This window comes from Mchenga conophoros, linkage group LG23 (assembly GCF_057382185.1).
Source record: "Mchenga conophoros isolate Kocher_MC1m ecotype Shallow Benthic linkage group LG23, M_conophoros_male_GT1.1, whole genome shotgun sequence".
In the NCBI taxonomy this organism is placed as follows: Eukaryota; Metazoa; Chordata; class Actinopteri; order Cichliformes; family Cichlidae; genus Mchenga; species Mchenga conophoros.
The window spans coordinates 13,700,139-13,726,543 of NC_140547.1; the positions used below are offsets into that span (position 1 = coordinate 13,700,139).

The 26,405-nt window shown below is 41.2% G+C and overlaps 1 protein-coding gene across 1 annotated transcript; it reads right to left on the reverse strand.

The window, feature by feature from the left end:
* Positions 1-368: 368 nt before the first annotated feature.
* Positions 369-26,360, reverse strand: myo7ba (myosin VIIBa). Its single transcript, XM_085263921.1, has 48 exons — positions 26,289-26,360; positions 25,624-25,661; positions 25,426-25,527; positions 25,150-25,302; positions 24,508-24,692; positions 22,339-22,460; positions 22,126-22,268; positions 21,921-22,034; positions 21,495-21,648; positions 21,333-21,409; positions 21,136-21,255; positions 20,024-20,163; positions 19,733-19,943; positions 19,518-19,653; positions 19,262-19,434; positions 19,031-19,174; positions 18,766-18,924; positions 18,516-18,608; positions 17,986-18,080; positions 17,800-17,884; positions 17,493-17,711; positions 16,831-17,037; positions 16,538-16,747; positions 16,281-16,445; positions 15,031-15,330; positions 14,792-14,952; positions 14,584-14,710; positions 14,390-14,509; positions 13,492-13,665; positions 12,390-12,617; positions 12,126-12,293; positions 11,912-12,029; positions 11,390-11,516; positions 10,817-10,983; positions 10,548-10,729; positions 10,062-10,183; positions 9,813-9,967; positions 8,542-8,695; positions 7,898-8,053; positions 5,521-5,626; positions 5,310-5,423; positions 5,128-5,212; positions 4,934-5,034; positions 4,529-4,714; positions 2,765-2,881; positions 2,475-2,558; positions 2,248-2,367; positions 369-2,164 (listed from the first exon to the last, which is right to left on the reverse strand). The coding sequence occupies exons 2-48, from the start codon at positions 25,639-25,641 to the stop codon at positions 2,069-2,071; spliced, it is 6,693 nt and encodes a 2,230-aa protein (XP_085120047.1). The 5' UTR covers positions 25,642-25,661; positions 26,289-26,360; the 3' UTR covers positions 369-2,068.
* Between the last annotated feature and the right edge of the window lie 45 nt (positions 26,361-26,405).

Consider the following 26,405-nt stretch of genomic DNA (forward strand, 5'->3'; position numbering starts at 1 on the left):
GTCATGTAGTTGTGCATCTTTTAAAAGAAGTGGAAAATTGAGATTCATCAGGGACAATGCAGGGATTCAACATCTTGCCCAAGGATGCTTCGACATGGTGATTGGAGTATTTAGGAAATCGATCCACCAATCTTCTGATCGGTAGAGCTCCTCAATCTCCTAACCCACAGTTTTCCCAAAGAAAGCTCATATTAGTTGTCCCACGATGAGCTTTATTGTACGACAGTGGACAGTTAGAAATGATCACAGGGTTATAGTTAAAAACAAATCAATCATGATAATCACCTTTTAGGTAGTGTTAAGGTTCAAAAATATTGGGGATGGACACCAGAGGAAAAACCCACAATAACAACACTGGTCCGGTCGGGTTGAGTCAAACGATGATTTAATGATCACACACGTGGGAGATGGACACTGTATGCAGACAGTCTCAGATCTCATCTCAAAAAACACATCACCATAGTTTTATGAAATCAGGGTATTAGAACGCCCCCTCATGCGTAGTGACAGGTGTAATACAATCAATGTTGACAATTTTATTTAACACAAAGAATAACATTGTCTCCTTCGCGAGGGCAGACGCTGACTGCCCCCGTCTCCTGGAACCGTCTGTACCCTGCTAAGACACAACATGGCAGCTACAAGGACTCTTTCATTTGTTAAGACCATCAGTGTGTATTGCTCTAAATCAAGTATATAATATTAAATGAATATTGCTGGATCAGCTACTTCTACTTAAAACATATTAAAACATGACTAAGCACAAAATCACCAAGAATAACATCTTATAAGTGCTGTGTAAGCGCGTGCGGCCTTCCAAGCTCAAAGCCTTTGCCCTCCATAGATCAGCCAGACTCGCGCTGGCTGTAGCTTTTAACCTTTAATTACCTTGAGCACAACTCTAGAATAAGCAACAAACTGCAATGTGTATGGAATGATCATGGTTACATCTGCAATGGAAAATCATGTTATTATTCTGGTACCTGTAAGGAAAAAATCAAACTAAAGTTATCACCATCACTGTAATGCAAAGGATAATGTAAGGTCAAAACTTCAATTTATGTTTAATGCAAAGCTGGTTATATACTTCTGATGAACTAATAATGCCATATTAAAATAATGAATGATAATGAGAAAAACATCCCCTCCTTATTCTACAGTAGTTCAACTCGCCAAGACACATTAACTGGGGGGATGTTTTATTTCACAATTTTAACACAGAGTAAAAAATTTGCATCTGTAAAATTGACATAAAGGGAAAATCATTGTGGAGATTAACTTTCGATATACTTTTTGAAGATGGGCTAATTTAAAGGTTGCGTGTGCAACCTAAACACACAAATTGTGAAGTCGCTTTGACACTTGTCCAGCTTTCACTGTGATTTGAAGATTTTCCAGTGTGAGGAAAATTCAACTTTGTAACATTTTTTTGTTTTTTGAGAAACAAAACACTGAATAGAACTTTGCTTCCAAGAAAATCTTTAATGTTTTTACATCAGGTAAATTAATGTCTAATAATTGTCTGGAATTCAACTTTCTTTTAATCTAAAAAATTGAGTACACGTGCGAAACGATGCGTCCTGTGCACATAAATGACATCTGTGACATTTTGGTGAGCAGAAACAGGTCAAATATTTTGAGCTAAAAAAAAAAAAATCCACAAATGTAATGAAACTGACATTTACACGAAGTTCAAGAACAAATCTTATTAGACCTAGGTCTTTAACTTTGACTCAGACTCATTCAAATTGGATTTATTTATTCATAATAACACGCTAGAATTATTTAACTTGAGACAGTTTTGGTTTTGTGTCCATCATTAAAAACACCAAAGAGACCAATAACTTCTGATTTTGTTACTCATACACAGACCAGAGCATACATGACTTTAAATAAAAACTGAGAAATCTGCAACTACTTCGTTTCATGTAATAATTCAATGTTTTTTTAAGGAAAGCACAAAAAAGTTGATTGCTAATCCAAAAACAGAGAACTACTGTGAGTACAAGTTTCAGTCTGCAGTTACAGACACACAGCATGCTTTCAGCGAGCTGTCATGCCACAGAGTTTAGATGTCAAAGCGGCGGTTCCTGGTTTGCACAGTCTTCCTGTCGCTGAGGTACATGTTAACGTAGGAGCTTATAAGATCGTCCATCTTGTAGCCCTTTTAACAGAAGAGAGTTATATAAAGAAAAGGAAATGTAGACGAAATATAAACCAAAACTTACAGAGTGTTTCACGTCTTACCAGTGACGTTTCACACAGGAACTTGCTGCCGTTGACTAAATTACCAATAGTCATGTGAAAGTAGGTGCTTCCACTGGACCAGTTAGCAATGCGGTTGAATGGATGAGTTGCCAGAGTTTCCTTCAAAGAAAAAAAAAAAACATGAATAAAAACATGAATAAAATGTTGATATGAGAGAAGGGCACTGAAATTTTTATTGCTCCATAGAGTTTTAGACTTTCTTTAACCTTGGTTTTTGGATGAATGATTGTGAGTCCTTGCTTGCTGATGGCAATTCGCACAATATCTGGAAATTTTTGCTCTGATGTTTGCTGAAAAGAAAGAAAGATAAGCAAATGAGGAAACTGTCAAGCTAGAGTCATGTTGCACTATTTGCAGAAACAGTGCTAAAGACCAGAGGCCCGACAAATAGTGACAGATATCAATAGCGATCAGATAAACACGCTGCCCACGCAGCCAATCTGATAGCTGATACCAAGATAACCATCGTGTGAGCTGCACTCGCTGGAGGCCTCACCTTCACATCAAAGAAAGCACAGCCAAATGTCGGCCAACGGTGAACCGCCTTCAGGAACGCCACCTTAGCTTCATCAGCTGTCATTCCAGTTTGTTTGTTAAATGAGGCGGTAATGTTCTGAAAATGAAAGTACAGATGTATCACAGAGTGAAACAACACCTTCAAGTGACCACTGCCTCTAATGAGGTTAATGGTTTTCTAGCATTAACACTGATGATTAAGAGGGAAGGAAAAAACCAAACCTACATGACCCTGTTTGTAAAAGCGAACCCTAAACCTAATAAGTGGTCGAGCCACCCTTAGCAGCAACAACTGCAATGAAGAGTTTGCGATAACTGGCAGTGAGTCTTTTGGTTCACTCATCTTTGCAGAATTGTTGTAATTCAGCCACATTGGAGGGTTTGCAAGCATGAACCACCTTTGTTTTTTCTTAAGAGACTCAGAGGTGGACTTGCTGGTGTGTTTTGGATCATTGTCCTGCTGCAGAACACAAGCATGCTTCAGTTTGAGTCACGAACAGATGGATGGACATTCTTCTTCAGGATTTTTCGGTAGACGGCAGAATTCATGGATCTGTTTATCACGGCAAGTCTTCCAGGTCCCAGCCCCAGACCGTCACACTACCACGCTACACCACAGAGTATTTTCCCAAAACTCTCAGGGATCATCAAGATGTTTTCTGGCAAAACTCAGACGAGCCTTTGTGTTCCTTTTGCTCAGCAGTGGTTTTGGTCTTGGAACTCAGTCTCTTTCATATGGTGTAGTTATGAACTCTGACATTAACCGAGGCAAATGAGGCCTGCAGTTCTTTGGATGTTGCTCTGGGGTCTTTTGTGGCCTGTTGGATGAGTTGTCAATGCGCTCTTGGAGTACTTTTGGTAGGCTGGTCATTCCTGTTTCAGGTTTTCTCCATGTGCGGATAACGGCTGTCATCGTGGTTCACTGGAGCCCCAAAGCCTCGGCTTTGTAACCCTTTCCAGACTGATAGATGTCAGCGACTTTGTTTCTCAGCTGTTTCGTTGGATTGTGACAGAATTTATGGATCCACGTTGTGCTGCTTTTGGAGATCTTATGTCTTATGTTTGAGATATTATGTTGCTTTTTTTCCCCTGTGTGTCTTGCTTCCAAATTTTATTGTGCAAGCAACTGTACATTGACAATAAAAGTTGTAAGTTCTAAGATCTTTTAGCCTGCTTCAGTTTGTCGCACAGGATCTATTTAAGTGACTAGTTGATTCAGCAGGTGTGGCATTAATAAGACCTGGGTGTGTTCAGTGTAAGTGAACTCAGCTTTGTAAAAAAAATGGTTTGGACATATGCAAAAAAGGGATAGTGGATATACTGGACGAAGATAACATGTCTTTTGTCCTGTTTTCCTTCTCTCGCCACAACCAGCCATAGCAGATGGCCCCGCCCCTCCCTGAGCCTGGTTCTGCCGGAGGTTTCTTCCAGTTGAAAGGGAGTTTTTCCTTCCCACTGTCACCAGAGTACTTGCTCACAGGGGGTCATATGATTGTTGGGTTTTTCTCTGTATGTATTATTGTAGGGCCTACCTTACAATATAAAGCACTTTGAGGCTACTTTTGTTGCGATTTGGCGCTGTAAAAATAAAATTTCATTGAACTGAAGAGAACGTTTAAGATGACGCTGGCTGCAGGAGTTAAAAAGGAAGACAACAGAGATTTATTGTGGATGTAGTAAAAGAGGAAATGCAGACAGAGAAGGATGCCCTGTGATAGGGTGAGATAGAAGCAAGCCGTCCTACCTTCTTCCACTCATTTTCAGACATAGCCTTCAGCTGGTCAGTGGGCACCAGCTCCTTCAGCAACTTGGGAATCATGACTAACTGGTTCTTATCATTGTTGACCTTTATGCAGAAGAGCAGAGCCGCAATTTTAAGCATTTCCTCTTTGGTGCACACATGATAGCCTCTTAGGTATTTGGGTAACTCCTGGAAATTAGAAAGACATTTCGTTAACTTATTTTTTAACAGGTCTTGGCCAAAGTTTCACTTTTTAACCGAGTATTCAAAACGTTTTTCAGTTGCAGGCAACTGTTACTAGATTTTAATCGCCAACTCCATCTTTGTGTGAGGAGGAATTGTGTTAATGGAAACATCTCGCTTCATATCAGCTGGAAAATTGGAAAATGAGACATCATTCAAATGTACCTGAGGGAAATGGAAGATAAGATCTGCTTTTGTGTCTCTGCCAGGGATCACGTTAAACCACAACTTCCTCATGAAGAACACAGTATAGTTGACCAGCCCACCTGCGGAACACACACGAGCACAGAGGTTTGTACAGGTGTATAGTAGACCATTTAAAGTCCCGCCGTCATTCTAATCAGAAGATGATTTATTACCATCAATCCTTTTCACACTCTTGGACCAGTCAGTGATTTGCCTCAGACTGTCAAAGAAGTAGTCTGTCTCATTCAAACTGAGAAACTGAAACAGAATAAAAAAACACAACAACAGGCTGGTTTTTGTTCATCAAAGATGCCAGACCGTCTATTGTATAAATGTATAAAAATACTGAATGAACCTTGTCATTTGTTTTGACAAAAATGCTGAAGCCATCTGCTGAAGACAGTTCGAGCTTCCTGGAAATGTTCAGAATCAGATCCTTGATCCTGGTGTTGGTGGCCACTTCAAATATCTGGAGAAGGATGAGATTAATCTCAGATAACACCAAAATGCAATCTCCACCCAGCAATGGCCTTTTCTGGTTTCATTAAAAGAGTTGGTGTTTTTACCTCATCTGTGTCATTAGGGAAGTGGATTTTGTGGCGGATCTGGGTGCTGTTTTGTTGGATGGCATCTAACTCCACATGGTGAGGTGGGAGCTTCCTGGGCTCCATCCTAGAGCAGAACAACAATTATTAGGTACCTGCCTTTTTGTTCTTTTTCCTAACAGATAAGTCCAAAGGTTCAGTGTTTCTAAAGCAACTGACTTTTCTTCTTAGTACCACCTCAATTTAGGTTAAATGCTAAATATACCACCTGCCTAACAGTCTGTTGGCCCCCCTTTTGCTGCCAAAACAGCCCTGATGCATTGAGGCATGGACTCCACTAAACCCCTGAAGGCCTGCTGTGGTATCTGCACCAAGACATTAGCAATAGATCCTTCAAGTCCTGTAAGCTCTGAGGTGTGGTCTCCATTGCCCATTGCTCTGTGGTTAAGTTCAGATGCTCATGTGCCCATTTTTGGTGCTTTCGGCGGTGGAGAGGAGTCACCATGGCTACCCTGACTGGTCTGTGGAAGCCCCATATGCAACAAACTGTGATGTACTGTGTATTCTTACATTTTTCTATCAGAACCAAATTGCCAACTTTTTTTTTTTGGCAATTTGAGCTACAGTGGCTACAAGCTGGGATAGGCCAAGTGGATGGATGGATGGATGAGCCAGCCTTCAGTCTCATACATCAGTGAGCCTTGGCCAGCCATGACCTTGTCACTGGTTCACCACTGCTCCTTCCTTGGACTTGGACACTTTTACAGATACTGACCACTGCAGACTGGGAACACCCCCAAAATGTTCTGATCCTCATGCCTGCCATTTTTCCTGCTTCTACATCTACTTTGAGGACAAAATGTTTACTTCCTCCGTGATATATCCCACACAGTAACAGGTGCCACGATGAGGAGATAATCTGTGGTATTCGTTTATGCCTGATTGGTGTATATAATTAATGAGCCAAAAATGTAATGTTACTCCAGTACCAAAAAGCATGTGGTCTTGGACTTCTTGGAATATGAGTGTGAGTATATGAGAATATGAGTAATTTAGAGATATGAACATATATTTTAAGGAGGCCACAGACTCAAGTGTACCCCATAATTCCAGTCAGTTGATCTCTTTACCACCTCACATTAGCTGTTCAGCTAATGCATTCAGGACATGCTATTTAAACTGCTTTAGTCTTTCTACAGTTACTTCTCCTTTTGCAATCCTTTTTGTAACCCACCTCCAGCGCAGCTCCTCCTTTTAATGCTTTTTCTGACCTTACCATTTATACCTATAGACGTTCACTTAGACCACACCTCACCTAATAAAGTTTGATACATGCTTGTTGGGAAGGTCACAGAACAAAGAGACAAACACTTCATGGAGCTTGTTGATATTCATCAGCATTGCCTCGAAGTCACATTGACCACACTTAACAGACCTACGTCTAACATTCAAATGATGTAAACAAAGTACTGGCTGCAACACTTTGCATTTCTCCACATTTCTGACCTAGTATCTCTGCTTTGTTGCAATAGGTGACTAAAGGGAGCCCAGTACGGGCATGATTATTCAAATTCACAACTCCATATTTTCATTTTTGGATTCTACTAGAGTAGCTTTACATGACTTTTATTTCCTTTACGCCACAGTTCTTCCGATTCACTGCCCCTTGTAAATAAGACTTGCAAAGCATGTGGGCAGGTCTTCCAAATGCCTGAGATTTCAGTAACATCGTAGAAAAAAACTGTGTGAAACTGAGTATTTAGCAGTCCCCTTGCTTCCTTGTATATACCACATTATGTGAAAAAGTTTAACATGAATGTCCACCACAGCAAAATGAGACATAAGACAGGAAATCGTGTAAATCATCATGGTTGTCTTTTAACTTCACTTTCTTCTTTTGTCCTAAGAAAAAGTAGAATTATTCCCCCCTTTGTTGTGACCAGTATGCTTGTGTTTGAATGATAAATGTTTTCTTTCTGTATTTTCTGATTACTAATAAAAGCTTTAATAACAAATGAGTCTCTGCAAGCCTGTTAGCATTATGGAGGAAAGCCTGGATGCAAATCAGATATATTTATAACTGAGGTCATGCAAATTCTGAATGTGGTCCTTTCACTGTGAAGATGATGCAACACATTTGTACGAAAAGGACTGTGTTCATCACCGCAAGCAGGTTCTGCACAACTTGATCTCAGTGAATCTATAAAAAGAAGTTAAATTATTTGACATTTCCTTTTCACACCTGAGGGAGGGTGATGCAACTTTCAGTCCTTTTTTACTCTTTAAACCAACTTTAAACGAGAAGCAGACTCTATCGACGCATTCTTCCTGTCGCACACTCAAAAGCGTCTCTGTGTTTATGTGTGATACATAATACAGGCCAGCGTGCGGTACAAACCTCAGAGAGCTCTGCATGCGCTGCAAACAGTCAGAGGCAAGTGGCTCTCTGCGTCGCGACTCCAGAAATCGCTGAGCATGTTTCAGAAGAGGCTGACTGGGAGGAAACAGGCCGCAGCTTAGCCACATCAGCTGCCAGCCATGCTCCATGCTTAACCTGGGTGAAGAATAGAAAAAATAATAAAGAAAATTTCTATCCCGGTCGCTCCTGCACTGAAACAAAGAAGGGCTACCTTCAAAACCTCCAATATTTTACCCTTTAAGTGTCTGAGAAGGCACATATATATTATATTTATTTATATCTTGTGATATTTTGAACAGTTTGTCCTTCCATGAGCATCTTATGCAACATCATGGAAAGTTGTGTGGAAATGTGTACATGTATTTTTTAACATTATAGGCTTATATACTGTTTAAATTTTCCACTTCTCACTGTTTTGGAGTGATCCATGACTAACAGACCAAGAAGACTGAGAGAGAACTTAATAACCGGAGCGTGCAGAGCAGACAGGCAGGCTGTGGACAGAAACTACTCTCAGTTCATTCTTGCAACTGTGACTGTGTGATTATCTGTCAGGTGAGTTTCTGCATGCATCGCGTCTTACAAATTTTTGGATGCATGTACACAGGAAATAACATGTTTACCGGTTGTTATTGTTGGTCATCTGCTTCATGATCTGGCAGTAAATCTCATCCCTCAGAGCATCGTGTTTAGTGGCGGGGCTGAAGATTTGGTCAGTGAGTTCGAGGGGATTCTGCTGCTGCTTGGTGGGGTAATCACCCATGTACTTCAGGATTGGTACACAGCAGTCAAGGATGGCTAACAATGGTGGATTTTGAACAGCTGAGGTTACAGAAATACCTTTCTGTAACATCCCATTAGTCAGTATCTGTTTTTCCCCCTCTTATATTTCAAGACCTTGCAGCTGTCTCGTGGTTTCAGTTCTTCTTCTGTGTACTACTTATTACTACTCTGGTTTCCAACTTTCCTTGCTTACTAGGTTCTGGGCTTAAAATAAACAAAAAGAGTTAGAAGAAATATGAATATGTCCAGAGAAAGAAGCAGGTAAATTTTATGACTTCATTTTGTTTCATGTTGAGGTGTTTAGCTAATATCTGTCCACTAAGGTTTACTGCAGGCTTTATGTGACTGAATGCAGGGCCAGATGCCACTGTGAAAATGGCAGCTGAATAGCAGAAGATGATTGCAAATGTTCTATTAGGTTAGCACCACCTAGTGTGTCTGCCTTTTAGTAGCATCGTCGTCATCAAGCGGCAACCTGTGAAACGGAAAAATGAAACCAAAGAGGAAGTGCCAAAAAAACTGCAGTTTCGTGAGGCTGGCGAGTCGCAGTCCCCACAGACCGCTGTGTTAAAATGTCCACTTTACAGCAGAAATGAACATGTTACAGCCTGCCGCTGTTTCAGACTCTGTGGATAGTTTCACCCTTCATAACAAATCTTTATAACTCCACCTGGACACTAGAGTTAGGAGTATGCCCACTTTGATTGACTGGTGTGCTGATGCTGATCGCTGTGTGCTAGGCCTCGCCTGTGACTGAGAAACCTTATGTTGTTAATGACTTGACATGCCCTAAAACACAACGCACTTTAAACTAACTTAAATTAGAATCATGTTCTATAAAATAAGACTTAAATCTAGTGATAGAGACCATAAACTCATAAGGAAAGTGTTTGCTGGGGTCATAAGTCGCGTATAAAGTAAGATCATGCGCTCATAGAGCTCTGCACAATTAGACTTGTTGCCCCCTGCTGGCCATTGCAAAGAATGCAGCTTTGTTTTCCACTTTTTAGACCCAGAGGCTTTGCCCAGCTTCTTTGTTAATGGTTTACCATGTAAAAAAAATTGGTGAAAATTTTTTTAATTATTGCATCTTCTAGTATCCAAAGGATATCAGTGAAAGCTAGACAGGCTTTGTGGGTGAACTCTGGGTGGCCTCCAAGCTTCTTGAGTAGTGGCTGTCTTATTGGCTCTCTGGAGTGGACCCACAACCTTTCGGGTGCAGCATTCCTAGCGATCACCTGACGGTTCACATCCTTAATGGGCTGCCTGGAAAGAGGACAAAGAGTGGTGCTGTCAGTACTGTTTCACTGATCTGCTGGTGAAAAAAGCCAGCAGAAGAATGGACGAAATTTTCAGATACCTGAAATACTCGACAGAGAAATCTTTCAGTGAATAAGGAGCAATTCTCCCCACTGTGCCTGTTTCTTTCATGGTGGCCTGTATGATGTCCTTCCTCTGGTTTGGTGAGAGGTTGATGAGGTTCTGAAAAAAAAGGAAACACCCACCGCATTTAGTCTTCATGCTAGCAAAAAGGTCTATAACTGAAAAAAATGGAGGCAGGTGCTGAACTGACAGCAAGACAGTAATGAAAGTGAAAACAATGAAAAGTTATATATATATAGATAGATAGATAGATAGATAGATAGATAGATAGATAGATAGATAGATAGATAGATAGATAGATAGATAGATAGATAGATAGATAGATAGATATGTCTTCATGTGTGTTGTGATATCATAAAAATGTTTCATATCACTAATTTCTCAGGCTTTTTTTTTTTTTTCCAAAATTTGGTCAATTGTACGTTGATTCACGTTTATTCTGATTTGATTGGCTGCTCCGTACCATGACCTCGTTGGTGGGTTTGCTGAGCGTTGGCAGGATTGTGATGGCATCGATGGGGACGGCCCCGGTTTGTTTCGTGCGATCGTTTTGGCCCTTAACCCAGCCGTGGTCCTGAGAGAAATCATTGTCTTTAATGAGCATGATGAGCTCTCCTTTCTTGAAGCTGAGGAACGTGGCGTCTTCTGGAGAGGATTGAAAAACAACTGAGAAGTCAGTCAGTTAATAATCAGGAGAAATGACTTCAAAGGAAGAGGAAGTGGGGCACTGACCTTGCTTCTCGACTTCTTTCAGGGTCACGGCGTACTGCGAACGCTCCGTCAGCCCACTGACAAACATGGTAATCAGCTCGGCCATGTCCGCCGCTGAGGGGCCGCTCAGGGTGAAGTCTCCTTTCAGCGTCATCAGAGACACGGCCTGGCCAGATTTTTTAACATTCCTGAGAACCACCACCGAGCCAAAAACACGATTAAAGCATTCCTCTTTTAGCAAATTCAACAAGTTATTAAAAAAACAAATTGTTTATGGAACAATTTTCTGAAAATATCCAATATTTCCTTCACGATTACAGTTGCAAAAAGACAAAATTGTCTTGCCTTATAATAAATATTCAAGACTGTGATTTAAAGCTAAAAAGACTTTAAAATAGGTCAAATGTTTTTATTAAAGATTTGTCCTTTAAGGAGGACAGAAGAACAAAAACAAATCTTGTTTATCTTTTATCTTGTTCATAGTTTTTGGGAGCCAGAATTTCACAGATAGCGCATCCGTGTTAACAAGAGTATACCTTCAGGTAATCTTGTTTCCCTCTTGGATTCTCCTGAACAAAGCCTAAACAGGTTTACCTCACAGCGTTGACAGCCATTACTTCTGGGAAGGAGAGTTCTGCCAGCCTCTTCTCTCGCTCATCCAGGAATGTGATTCCTGTCCAGTTTATGGCCACAATAAACTTGCTCTTTGGCAGTGGAGGGCCTGGGAACATCATGGAGAAACTGATCATTTCCTGTTCCTGAGAGTTTAATCTAAGCTGTTTAAGATATTAAAATAATGCAGAAAATATGAAATATATCAGTGAAAAGCAGCAGTAGTGGCCGAGTTTAACGACAATAAGGGAACTGCAACAATGAGTCAGTTTGGTGCCATTTTAAAGCAGAAAGGCTGATTGTTGCTTGCTCACAAATTTGACAATTTGCTGCTGACAATCTGAACACTCGTAAGTGTTGAGCCTCAAACAGAGCATAAAAAAATTAAAATAAACAAGAATTAAATGATAACTACCCCCCCAGCCTCAAGCAACGGTTCTTTTTTACGGTTTGATTTTAACTTAAAGGTTTACACTTTTATGTACAAGGAACAAAGACGCCTACCTGAAAGTTTGGCAACCTCAAAGAACCTGGAGAAGAAGATGGGCCACTTCTGTCGAGCGTAATCGACTATCTCCGCCTTCAGCGAATCCGTCTTTTGTTTGGAACTCACATACGAGCCCTGTGACCGGATTACAAAGACAAAAGAAATGATTCTACCCACAACATTTTTTTAACCCTCTATGTGTTACAGCATGTGATCCAGGATGCGACTGACCTGAGCATAGGCAGTGCTGACCATCTGCACCCAGTTACTCTCTGTCTTGGTCTCCAGCAGAGAGTTACTGATGCAGTCCTGCACAACATCCTTCACGTTTTCTGGGCGGCTGTCCGATCCGTGTTGGATGTACAAATGTTTTGCAGCGAGGTCGACATAGTCGTCCTCCTGGGGAAGTGAAATGTGGGAAAAACTCACGTTAGAGGTGTACGGCAGGAATGCTTAGTTGAATCCTTGGTTACAATACAAGCAATAGGAGCGCACCTTTTGACACTGGTACTCTCCAGACTTCAAGCCATGGATGATCTGCTTGTAGATGAGGTCTGTGCTGAGCTTGTCGTCACTGCAGTTATGCCAGGGGGTGAAGATCTCTTTACGGAAGATGAGACGCCAGGGGGCGTGCTGCTCCTGGCCTCCCCTCCTCTTTGTGTCCTGCTCACACCGGGAGATGGCGTCCATCACGTGCTCCCGGCCGCTGCCCAGAGCCCACACCTTCAACGCAGCTTACCGTGTTAATATCTATCCATTTATTGACATACTTGTATTCATATTTAACTCATACAATTATCAGGGAGGCATGTAACCAGTATGACCATCACTTGAAAATAACTACACTGCAAGCATCCCATCATGATTTTTTGTTTTTACTGTGTATTCTGGGTCACCTCTGTGCTTCTTTCCCTTAGAGCCTCTTTTTTTTTTGCACGTGCTTGTATTTTTTGTGACTTCCTGCTCGCATTAGTGTTTGCACAATACGGAAATAATCAGAGCTTGGTTGAATTCTCCAAATCTAAAGAAAGATGCTTCTTTTATTACCTCCTTTACCAGAGCATGCTCTGGAGCATTGTTTATGAAAGGAAGGTAGATAAGACTGGTCCCCAATTCAGAGCATTTACAAACAGGAATAATATAAATCAATAAAAAGCTGTTTAAGTCACACCGTAAGTCGGGTTTGACTGAGTGGAAAACTAGGAAGGTTTCAGATATTCCTTTCATGTAAAAAAAACCAAAACAACAAATTTTAACTGGCTTTATTTACATTTTTTCTGTTTTTCTTTTGCTTCTTCTCGTTCCTTTCTGCCACGGAAATCAAAGGCTTAGGTCTGAGCGTTCGGCTCTGTCAACAAGTTATTTCTGGTAATGAGCGTTTTTGCACTGCAAAGTGAAAAAAATCCTCACTCACTAACGCTTTTGGGCCCTGCATCTTCACAGCTCATAGGGTTTATATTTATGAGCTGTTTATAACAAATTGAGATGAGCGGCTGATAGATGTCTATTCTGGACGCTCTGATTGCCACAGGATGCTTTCCGCATATCAGCTTCCCATTTCAGATGAAAGAATTTGGATCCGTCTGTAAACATGTACCTTTGCATACAAGGCGACGTAGATGGAAAAGCCAAAGCTGTCTTTGAGGTTGATTTTGTTGGAGATAAGCTGGCAGATCTCTTTAGACGTAGATGCTGAGTCGATGGGGAGGTTAATGGAGCGGTTGTCCATAAGCATCACAGTCACAACTATGGGCTTTTTTGTCTTGGTGGCCTGTCACGGTGCAGGAAATAAACATGTTAGTTAAGTGGAAATCACAGTTTGTGCATATTTTCTGCACCTTAAGTTAGTAGCTTACTCAACTTACACAAAAACATTTTTCAACTGTAAAGGAATATATCTAGAAACATGTGCGGTTTAATTTTTCAATGAGATTTCAGATGCCGCATAATTCCAACTGAGACCAAACCAACACTGTAAATGTGGACTGTGACGTCTCCTGGCAGCATTTTTTGAAATTCTTTTAAAAAGATGTGAGCATGTTACAGGATGTTTGTATAGCTAGTGTCAGCTGCTAATGTAGCATCTCATCAAATTTCAGCACAGAATTTCTTTTCTTTTATAACGATAATGACAGAGTCAGAGAAGTCTGCAGTCATATGCAGTTCTCTGAAAAAGTGCAGCCCTCTAACGTGATGTTTTCTGTGTGTCTTCCACGTGGTTGTGGAGTAATTTTAGCCCTTTAGCTGTTAGACAGATGGCCTCACATTTGACTTTAGAGTACTTTGGCCTAAAGAGGAGACAAAACGCTACGTCCAGATGAACAGAATCAACCTTTGGAGAGGTGCTGTGTATTATTTTTCTGGGAAGGCACCCATCAGGCTAAGGTGTAGATTTAATGCATAAAGTATTGTTGTCATTTAGAGTTACTGAGCATAGATTGAAGGAATTTTGAAAATGCTGCATTTTTCATATGAAGCTGTATAAATCTCAGCACCTGCAGCTCCAGATAGGAGGGAGGCTCCTCTCGTGTGCCGTTCATCACGGTGCGCCGCAGCCTGTCAGCGCAGTAGGACGAGTAGCCGCTCGGAGCCAAGCGGATGAAACTTTGGAGGTACTGCAAAGACAAGAGTAAAAGGTAAAACATCACAGCATTGAAATGCGCACAGCTGTTACGGCTGCTGTACTCACCTTTATAAATCGCTCACTGGGAGGAAAAACGCCCAAACAAAGCGACAGCAGGATCCAACCACGGAAGAAGCCCGTACGATTGTTGTTGTCATGAAGCTGTTTGCAGATCTGACAGTAAATCTCATCTCTGTTGCAGAAAACTGTGTATTAGCAGAAGCTCGGAAAGAGATATCAACAGCGGAGCTATGCGATTTCAAACTTCTGTAACCTGAGGTCAGGCCTGACGATGGCGTATCCAACGATGTAGTGAAGCTTTTCCAGAGAAGTCAGGGGTCTGTCCAGTGTGTCCGACTCTCCAGTCAAGACTTCGGGATCCTCCTTCACAGTCTGCAGAGTGGCAGGCTTGGAAACTTCCGTCTGATCATCTGACTGTTGGAGAAAAATGTAAATGTCCATTAGCTTGGTTAAAAAGTGAACGGCAACAAAATATTCTGGCTTCTGCCTCACCTCCTCCATGATGATCGAGGTTTTTCTGAAGTTTAAACCAGATTTGGGGATTCCATTTTCTTGAACATTTGATACTTTTCTGTTTTTGGACAGTAGGTCAGTGAATGTGGAGCCCTTTCGTCCTCGAGCGCTTGCATCTGGTACAGTGTACACCTTCTGGTTTTGAGGGGTCTGGTTGGGCACAGCAGAAGCCTTCCTGGTTCTTGTCAGGATGTCTATAAAGATGGAGCCCCTTTTGTTTTGTCCTGGTGGCTCAGGGACTGTAGAAGCTTCTGTTTCTTTTCTATTTCTCAGCACCCTCTAAAAAAATGAAAAAGTAAATGGTCAAACATCTCTGGAAACTGGCCCATGATTATCAAAATGAACACTGATTAAATTTGTCAAGTCTCTCCTGCAAGATCATCCTCTAGTGCCATTTTGGACTGCGTCTTGTGCAACAGTGTCTTAGTCCAGTTGGTTTGATGGTCTTACTTGTAATGCATTCTACCTCGCAGTTGTGTGTACTCTTTGATGATGAAAGATTCATGAGAGTGTGAGTGTGGTTAAAAAGAATTTCAAGCGAATCAAGTGTTATAATGTCACATTTAGCCAAAAAGTGCTTTGAGCAGAAAAGCATAAGTCAGACACACAGTGAAACTCACGGCCTTTCATTTATTCCTGCATGCACGCCAATATCCACGTGTAATAGAAGAACAAAAAGCCACAAATAACAGGCGAAAGATTAAGGAAAAGATTATCTACAAAAATGAGTCTACAGCAGTCTTTGAAACAAACCACAGATTAGCCGAGGAAGGCTATTGCAAAGTTTAGAAACTATAACCTCAAAAGCATGATCAGCTCTGATTTTTAATTAGGTGACTGGAACAATTAGGAGACCCTGATCAGGTGATCAGAGAGGCCGGCTGCAGCTATAAGGTATCAGTAGCAGTTTTTATGTGAAAGTTTATGTAAAGAGAAAGTTACAAGAATTGAGATGGGAGAAAATTTAAGTGCTGTCTAGTCATTCTGTACTATTATGTGTCAACGAAGGTTTTACTTTTTTTTAATAAAAGAGAAAAGACTGAATGAGCTTTTAGATGTAAGACTCTGAATTCAGTTCTCAGTCAAAATAACAGCAAGACTCTTAGCAGTCTTAATTTGATGTTGCTGGGAATGACTGACCCCAGACTGAAAATGAGAACCTCCGTTTTGCCAGGATTAAGATGGAGCAAACTTAAAGACATTCCGTTTTTTGAGGTTTTGATTCCTACCTGATCCAGGCCCACCATGTTGCTGAGACGTCTGTCCTTTCTGGACATCAGCTCCTGTGGCATAAAGCGATCCTGTGAGGAGGGTACCCTAACCTGGGCCCGTTTCTTTGGCTCAGGGAGGTCTCCCATAAACCTCAGGATGATCCACCACACTGTGAGCGAAGCCTGGTGAAAGCACAAAAGAGACATGATTAAACTTTATTAAAAACAGACAGAAACACGTGGAATTATGATGTGTGGTGAACTAAGAGAAGCACCAGAACATCATCTTCATCCTCATGGTAGAGCAGGGGCTGATGAAGCCTCTGTCGGATATGGGTGTGGGTGGCTGCACCCTGGAAGTACATGGAGGCAAACTTGGCGAAGGAGTACTCATCCAGGTCATCATAGTCTTCGTTGGGAAGATCCTCCTCCATCTGGATTTCGTCAATGTCTATCTCTTCAATTATCCGTTTCCCACCAAAATTCTGCAAACACATACAAGCACGTGTGACTCATCGGCTTATATCTAAAAATCATTCAACACCTGCCAAAACATCTGGTTCCAAACCTCATATCCCATGGGTGCCTGCCCCTCCTGCCCTCCTACAGTGTTGGGCATTAAAGTAAGGAAGTCAAACATGTCATCCACCATCTCCTGGTCTGACTGCCGCTTGGCCTCCATCTCTCTCTTCTGTCTCAACACCTCCTCCAAGCGCCTCTGTTTCTCCAGAATGAGCCGCTGTTCCTCTTCTTTCTCTTTAGCAGAGAGGTACATCTGAAAGAGCAAAAACAGTGCTCTAAGCAGGGGGCAACTAACCTTGTTGCAAAAATAAGTCAGACTACATAGAAGCCTATCAGGAAATGAATCAACTGCTCATCCGTAAACACTAAGGTCACAGATCAACTAAAGTTTTGGTCTCAGTCATCAGTTTAAATTGTTCCCTACTACAGCTTGATGTGCATTGTGTAAATTCTGCCCTCACACTGAGTAAACAGATGATAAAGCAGGGTATGTGGCCACTCCTCGCTGGTGACAACAACAGACAAATTACCAAACTTCACAAAGCCATAAAGATAAATGCTTTTATGGATGGAGTAAACTAAAGCAAGGAATAAATACTTGAAATTATGCTCTAACATTATAAAATAAATGTGAAATAAAAACTAAAATAACTGATAGATAGCAGCACAGTGGAAATAAGATGAAACATCAGTGGTGGTGGTACTTACGTCTCTCTTCATCTTTTCGAGAGCTTTTTTCGCCAGTATGCCCCTGGTGTGTGCCTGTAGCAGGATTACAGCCTTCCTCTTGCGCTTCCATTCCTTCCTGGCCAGGTGTCCTCGAACATGGGTCTGTAGCACGAGGGTCGCCTGCCTTCTCTTTTTATATTGGAAGTGGAGCTGGCGAGAGCGAACCTGTGCCTGCAGCCTTGCAAAGCCCAGCTGCACCTGGAATCGGAAGATGAGCAAAGATTTAAAGCAAGCGACGCCTCCATTTTCACTCGAGTCAATGCTGATTTTTGAAAACGCGACTTGCCACTTTGTACAGCTTCCTGCCTTTGTGTCCTCGCCAGTATTTCTGAATCACGATCGCGGCTGACCTTTTCCTCAGGAATTCTTTCCTTTAGATGGCATGAATCATGCAAATTTGAAGCAGTAATTCACATGTAAGAATACTAAATAAATAAATAAATAAAGCGTAATGCAGATCTAATCCTCCTACCTGTATTTGTAGCCTCTCAGGACTTTCTGGATCAAAAGGGCTTTCACATTTAGTTGTTTTATTCGCTCTACTTCAAGCATTGTGTCATGATGGTCCTGAAAGAAAACAGCAGAAATTACCATTTTATTTCCTTTTCATTTCCTGCGCTGGTTCTTGACTGCTGACGTTCAGACAGTAGTGAGATTCTTTTATGTACTTATGTATTTCTATGCTGGCAAAGCAGAGTGCTCCAATAGATTTTAGTTCTCCTCATCTGTATTGAATTTCTGCGGCACAGTTGATAAGAACAGGCCCTTCTCTGTAAAGGCCGCTTCCTATCAGCAGTGCATGTTTTCAGATTGCCGTACGTTTAAGAAAAATGTGTAGGCAACTGTGTATGTAGGGATAAATACAGACCGCAGAGGTGCACTATGAGACAACCTTGAAGGGCATGTTAGGTTTTTGGAAGTCTATGACTGCTTAGTGCACACATATTTCAGTATTTCAAACCATATACATTCAGCTAAGATTGTTCTTATAAGCTTCCAAACCTTTAGGAATATCTTTGTCTTTCCAGTCTTCCAGTCACCTTCTCCGGTAAGCAGGTTTTCACAAATACTTTCACAGCATTTCTCTTCGCTTTCCTGTTAAACCAGCATTTAAAAAAAAAAAGAAAAAAAAAAGACAACAACATAAATAACATTATATGGAAGACTTTCATTTGGATTTATGCTTACATATGAGTTGGTCATAGAAAGAATTTTGCTGATCAAAACACAGATTTTGTCAAAAACAACTCACGGTATTTGGATCACAGATGGAAGTTCTCAGAAGGACACGATATCGAGTTAGAAACTCATCAAATGTGTAGCGTACAGGATACCCAGCTTTCCGGATCCTGATGGTCTCCATCATACCGGAGTAACGGAGCTGCCGCATGCACAGCTCTCTGTCAAACAGCTGAGACAAAGAGGTACTAAATGAGATTTGAAGCAATTTCTTCTTTTTTTTTCCAGTTTTCAAGCATGTTTTATTCTGTTTGAGAGGACCAAGACTGTCTCCTCACCATGGGCTTCTTGAAGTCATTGGGTTTGATGCAGCGGATGAAATACGGCTGGCATGCAGTCAACGTTTTCATCAGGGAATCCAGGGACTGGCGGAACTGACCGCTCAGTGTTGGCACACGCTTCTTGCCATCTGGTACTTGTTGCTAATACAAATAAAGTGCAAATATGTGTAAAAAATTCTATACAGTGATGGTGATGTGAATGGTCAAGTGATAAAAGGCTGCACTAACCCCGGTGTTTCCCTTGGCTGATGTTATGGTCATTTTGGCGTTGACAATCTTGATGCTACCGGAGGTGGATTTGAGGTCATTACGAAACACCTGTTTCAGGAGTTTGTTGGTGGACTTTTCCAACATCTTAATGAGGTCTGAGCTCAGGGTGTCACGGTTTTTTTCAAGAAAACCTTAAACAAAAACAAAACATTGAGAACATCAGAGGAAAATTACCAAAAGAGCAACAGGTTGGCTTTAAATGACTTAAGTGTACCTTGTGAGTCATAGAAGACCTTTCCAGCAAAATGCTCGATTCCAAACTGTGTTTCGTAGTTGTTCTTTGGGGGAAGATAGATGCCACCTTTCTCGTGATACTGGTTCATCTTTTGGAGCAGGGTGGCATCTGTGGCCTGAAAATTAAATTACACTTTTAAAACCCTTCCTTGCTTTGGTCCGTTAGAGAATTTAAAGTACGACGAGGACAAAGACCTTGGGGAAATTGCTTTCCTCGTCAATAAGCGACAGCAAGTTCATGGATTTGCAGGCCAGTACGTCCAGGGTTCGCTGGTTATCTTGGTAGTCAATGTGCTTCCAAACAATGTTTTCACGGGCGTACTCTTCCTGCTCAAGCTTGAAGATGTGCTTGACGAAGAACTGCTGCAGCTGCTCATTGGCGAAGTTGATGCACAGCTGCTCAAAGCTGCAGAAAAAGAAGAAACAAAGACAGAGGCTTAGTAAGAGTACCCACGCAGGCCTGGCCTGAGAACGGAGGACACCAACCTGTTTTTACTAAAGTTCTCAAAACCAAAGATGTCCAGAAGGCCGATGGATTGTTTGGCCTCGTTCTCCTCATCAGGCGGCTTGTAAATGGCACTGTTGATTTTCTCCACAATCCAAATGAAAAGTCTTCCGTATATACCCTGGAACAAATACACGGACACCAGCAATAAAGCTTTTTTTTAACGTGGAAACTGATCTGTGACCAGTTGCTACTGATGATGACTAAATTAACCTATCAGTATGCTGATGGCTAATCTGTAATCGTATCGGCTGGACTCTGTCTCAGAATGGAATTTCTGTGGTGAGAGGTGGCGGGCTGGGGTGGGTATTTTAGTATCCCCTCGGCTTGCTGCCTGTGCTTTAGAGTTTTCCTGGTGGACAAGAGGGTTTGTTCCCTGCACCTTTAGCCCATCGTCTGGGCTTATTCGGGAATGAGAATCTCCGAGTCTGAGGCCATGGTCCTCACCTTGGAAAAGGGTAACAACTCTGGGTCAGGGACGAGTTACTGTCCCAATTGGAGGAGTTTAAGTATCTTAAGCTCTTGTTCACGAGTGATGGGAAAGAGGAGTGGGAAATCGCTGGACTGATTGGTCCATTGCAGTGATGCTGCCACTGTACTGGTCTGTCTTGGTGAAGAAAGAGCTGAGTGTAAAAGTGAAGCTCTCGATTTACCGGTCGATCTACGTCCCTACCCTCACCTATGGTCACAAGCTTTGGTTAGTGACTGAAAGAATGAGATCACAGATTAAAAAGTGGTTGCTCCTCCACATCAAAATGAGCCGATTGAGGTGGTTCAGGCATCTCACAAGGATGCCTCGTAGGCACCTCCTAGATGAGGTGTTTCAGGCATGTCCCATCGGGAGGAGGCCCCAGGTCAGATCCCGGACATGCTGGAGAGATTATATCTCTCAGTGGATAGGGAGAGCGAGGTCTGGGATTCTCAGCTTAAGGTGCCCCCGCGACCTGGCCCAGATAAGCAGAAGAAAATGGACTGGTGGATGGATAAAATTACAATCTACACAGGAAAGTAGTATCTGATTACCTACTTTAAACCATCTAGGCCTATCTTCCTGACTGCTAAAATGAGCTGCAGCGTCACACATTCATTTTACTTTGACAAATGCGTCCCTGCCGTCCATGGCTTGAGCAGAGGTCAGACATTTGGTCACGTGTTCCCTGGCAGTCTGGAAGGAGCGCTGAGTCAGACCTTTCCCCAGTGCTTTGGGATCCACCTGAGGCAACAAGGTAGCACAATCAGACAAGATGATCTCTTAACTCTAGCTGTATCTTCAGAGAAAACGGCACATGCCTCCAAGAGCTCGCTCGCCATTTTGAAATTGGTCGACGTGTGGACGTTGCAGGCTTCCAGATTATCTACGATGGTGGCTGGAATTCCACAGGAAATCAATGTCAGTTACTTGAATGATTGCACCTGTTTCAAAATAATCTTCATTTTTAATGACTGCTTTACCCTCAAAGTCCACATTGCCCAGGTGAAGAATGGCTGCGAGCAGTTTGGAAATTTCCCACAAGTCATTTTCTGTGAATGTGAGAATCTTCAGAGCTGACTGGAAGTGAGCGTACTCCTTCACGTCGTCACGGCCCTCACAGCTGGTGCAGTTACCCTGGTGTGGTCACATGAGTTAAAACTGAATAAGCAGTGAGTTATCAGATCAAACATCCAGGGCACCAGTAATTGTTTCTGTTCAGTTTTGCTATTGAAACTATGACAAATCCCATGAAACTGATATACTGATATTATGGTTACAGAAACCATGACTATAAAGATTTTTAATTTGGTAAAATTAAAAATTAATTTGGTTGATTTTTCCCACCTGCTCCATGTATTTTCAGAAAACATAAATAAATCCAATCTTTAATCTAAACATCACAGTACCATGGTCAGATACTTGTACTCAGCGGCGTTTCCAAGGGAAAGAATCTTCTTCTTTTCTGCCGACATGCCCATCAGCATGTGGTAAAAGATGTGGTAGTTTCTTTCGTCTGGTGCCTGCACATTGATGCATGTGTTCTTTACTACAGGAAAGTTTGGCTTTAACACAATGCTGTTTCCGAAAAGTTCAGCAGACTGAAATTCCCACCTGACGACACACCCTGGACTTCTCCAGCAGGTACTGCTCAATGCGGGCACCTTCAATAGCCCCGCCCTTGGTGAAGCTGATGTCGATGTACTTCCCAAATCGACTGGAGTTGTCATTTCGAATGGTTTTGGCGTTACCGAAGGCTGAGAGGATAAGCTACAGTTAATAAAAGGCAAGTCAAATGACAAAAAGGTGCTGGATAAGACAGCGTACCCTCTAAGATGGGATTTGCTTCTAGGACCTGCTGCTCAATCCAGGAGCGCTGACCGCTCACTGCAGCCAGAAACTGCAGCATCAGCTTGGTGCTCTCGGTTTTCCCAGCTCCCGACTCTCCGCTGATAAAACACACGAGGGGGGTGTAGATGTGATGGATTTCCTGAATATTTTCATAAAGATCTCAAAAGGATTTGGCTCAAAATTAAACTTCAATACATTGATAAAGCAGTTCTGCTTGGATCAGTTCAGATCTTCTCTATTACTCAAGCAGCAAACTCAGGAATAAAATAACAAGGCATTCTAATAAGGAAGCGCATTTTATCTCCAGAAAGACCAGGACACTTAATGAGTCCTGGTCTTTCCTGTTAGAGCATACTTAAAGGATCTTTTTCATTTAGTCACCCAGACTGAATAACAAAGATTTCTGAACTGAAACTTTAGAGAAACTCCAAAACCGAATGCTAGTTTTGGTTATTTCCATTATAATAATAGAAACTGGGCCCTTTTTTGCTGTTTTAGTCTTATGTATATGATGTATTAACGCACCAGTGTCTTTTTTCTTTACATTTAGTGCTTCATTTTTTTGAATTCCTAAAGCTTCCAGCATCGGGAAATATTTTCTTGTTAGGTGAATTAGACAAGGATCATGAACAGTCGGCTGAGTATAAAGGTAACAAAAGGCACCCACTATGTTCACTAATTAATATTCAATTAGGTGACAAATGTAAAGTCTGGAGAGACTGAGGACAAATTTTTAACTGGTTCTAGGTTGTAGTTTCTATTAACTGTAACAAGGTAACTGCCTGAAAGAACGCAAATTGTAGGTTATGTCCAAATATTAGTGAATATTTTTACCTTACCTTTAACCTTAGTGGTGATAATGGTGTTACCTTGTTAATACTTCACATTTATTACTTATTGGGCACTTAGGCGCTCCTGTAAAGGTAGCTCTCTCTTTTTCCCATAAACAAAAGCTCCAATTAATCATTTTACTCAGTCCAGCAATCATTTGTTATCTTTTAAAACAGACTTGATAGTAAAAAAAAAAAAGAAAAAAGAATGATGTGCAATAAGATGTAATAAATGTATATAATATTTGGAGTACTTAAAATTTCAGCACTAACATGATTTTTAAAGGATTTTATACCATCTCAAACAGATGCTCACTAAAGAAATTGTCAGAATTTAGCCCAGCTAGCTCACGCATGCACCACCTCCATAAAGATTGCAGTCTTAAATAATCTGAATATGTGACACAAATCTTTTCACCTTTAGCGCCTTTATCAAATACTTAGAGGTATTAATGTGAACAACACACAGATAAACAGAAATATGTGCTGGGGCAACATTTCATAACTCCAATATATGGGCGAAATTTAAATGCTGAGATGTTTCAATGATCAAAGGAGGAAATGTGGTGGACCTACTGGTGACCATATCCATATATTTGGTCATCTTCTGAAATTAGAGGAATTTGGGGGGGGGGAAGGGTTTAAGGTACTTAAACAGGTATTCTACCAAACTTTCATAGAAGAATATCAGAGGGCATTGATGGAAAAACTAAAGAACAGAATTCAATTTAAACCATTCTCCTGACATATAAACACCCCATCATATCTTATAGACCCCAGAGTACCATATCACCCCAACAGAGAACGGTGCTCTCAGACTGCAGGCTTACTGAGACATTTAAAAGTGTAGTCTCTGTTTTTTCCCTGTTTCCCTATAATTTTATATTCCTTGTTCCTATTAAGAAATTTCTACAGTGTATTTGGGATGATTTCACTTAAGCCAAATAGTCTTAAATAACATCCATCAAAACATAATATAATTTAAATCTAGATGTACACGTAGTATAAACCAGTTTTATATGTTTAAACAATCTTTTTATGTGAAGTGTATGTATCTATGTATGATCACAATCTAATAATAAAATTCCAATCAAATGCTTTGATAAAGAATAAACATATTAAAGTGAATACTCTGATTTAAAGTCATCCACTTTACCTTCTCATGCTTTTTTCCTTTGCTGCTGCTGTATCATTTTTTCCTAGTCTCTACATTTATTCATTATAATTCATATAGATGCAGCTTAAAATTGAAAAACCAAGAGTCTGAACTGCATCTGTGACTATATGAGTGGTAAAACTGACATAAAAACCCAACCTGATGACACAGCACTGGTTCTTTCGGTTGCGGCGCATGTTGAAAAAGCAGCTGTCTGCGATGGAGAAGACATGAGGCGGCATTTCACCCAGCCGCCGGTCTGTGTACATGTGCACATGCTCAATAGTGTAGATGGGCAGCAGCTGGTAAGGGTTCACTGCGACCAGAATGGAGCCCGTGTATGTCTTTAAAACAGAGAGCAGCGAGTAAACACGTCGTTATCATGGTGGAAACTCAGCATGTGATACATAACTCTCACAGATTAGTCACAGTAAAAAAAAAGCAGAGATAAATGCTGAATGATTGCTCGATAAAATAACTGAGAAGTATAAGATAGAGGATATTACACTCAGTATAATTTGCCCCCAGCCTTTCACAGCAGTGTTTTTACACCACAAAAAAGGTCCAATTCATAATTAAACACACGCTCCGTTGAGTTTTGGCGTTGGGACTCATAAACACTGGGTTACTCTCTTTAAACAGAGGCTCATTGGTCTCTATGGAGACAAACAACACAGTGATAAACTGCAGGGCAAAGTCTGAGCCTGAAAGCTGTTCGCATCAAGTAAGCATTTCCATGGATGGTTATGGATGTCATAAAACTAGGCGGCTCTGCAGTGAATCCAGGGAACATAAACTTACATAGATGATTCCTTCCTTGTGTCGTACCAGGAGGTTCCTGAGCAGTCCGGCCTCGTTCAGGTCACCCAGCCTGATCATATCGTCTACGCCGTTCACAGAGGTCGGATGCATGGGCCGGATGCTTTTCTCATTTAACTTCTTGAGCTTGTGTTCCTGTGTGTTTGTTATTAAAGATCTCAAATTACACAGAAGGCAAATACAGCTCTTTTAAAGGCAGATTTCACATTATTGTAAAGAATCTGGCAGGAGCGCAGAGTATCGGTCGGGTTTTTGTACCTTTCCTTCGTCATCGAGCAGCTGAATCTGCCCGGTGTCTGTGACCTTAACCTCCGCCCCAATCGGCACCCCGGTGCCCGTGTCCACCCATACAAAATCTCCCTGTTTGGGTGAATTGGGAGTTATCATGAATAAAAAGGCCTTGTAATGATTTAGGATCATGAATCTTAATTATAGAAACAGAGAACTCATTCCTACCTTGCTCAGGTGCAGCATCGCTGAAATGTGAATTAAATCTGCAACGAAAACATTTTCTTTTCTACTTCTTATGAAGGAAAAGTTACAGCAATCGAACTTAAAACACAATCAATACAGATTTCCTTAGCCATGCTATAAAAATCAGTTTCCACAGTTTTGCACTTGCTCAAGGGTGTTTCAGCCACCCTCCTATTCCACCCCAAAATATTTTTTGTAACCAGTTTTCCAAACATGACAAGCATTATTGTTGATATAATGATCAGAAGTAACAGGAAAATACATCAGTATCCTTAAAACAAGCTAAAAGGCTCAACAGCCTTTACTGGACTTGGACTAATCATTCTTATCTGTGGCAGTTAACCCCTAAAGACCAACTCTCAGTCAGGACAAACCCTGACTGAGAGTTGGTTTCATATCACTGCTGGAGATTTATACAACAGCCACATATTTTAGATATGTTAAAAAGCAGTCTTCTGCTACATTTACACAAACTTTAAAGGCAACTAAAATAAAGCATGGGTTTCACTTTGAAGACACGTTTGTTCAAAAGTATACACTGAATTTTATAACCTTGCTACTAAAGACCAAAAAAATACACAAAAAACATATAAATATTTAAAAAATCCATCTTTTCTAGCTACATTTTTAGAGAAATCAGCGCTTACCTGAGAACAGGTATGTGTTGCGTGGAAGCCCCTGCTACTGATGAGGGACTAGTTCCTTGAGTGGCTCTAAACCAGGAAGTTTTCCTGGCAAAGCCCCACTTTATGGTACTTTGACTT

Bases quoted from the DNA above. Each gene is read 5' to 3' on its own strand.
- myo7ba (XM_085263921.1), bottom strand. The intron at 21,256-21,332 runs GCATGTGCCGTT...TTGTTGCCTCAG, and splicing joins TGGCGAGCGAGCTCTTGGAG to GTGGATCCCAAAGCACTGGG. The intron at 9,968-10,061 runs GTATCTGAAAAT...TCCTCTTTCCAG, and splicing joins TTCTCTGTCGAGTATTTCAG to GCAGCCCATTAAGGATGTGA.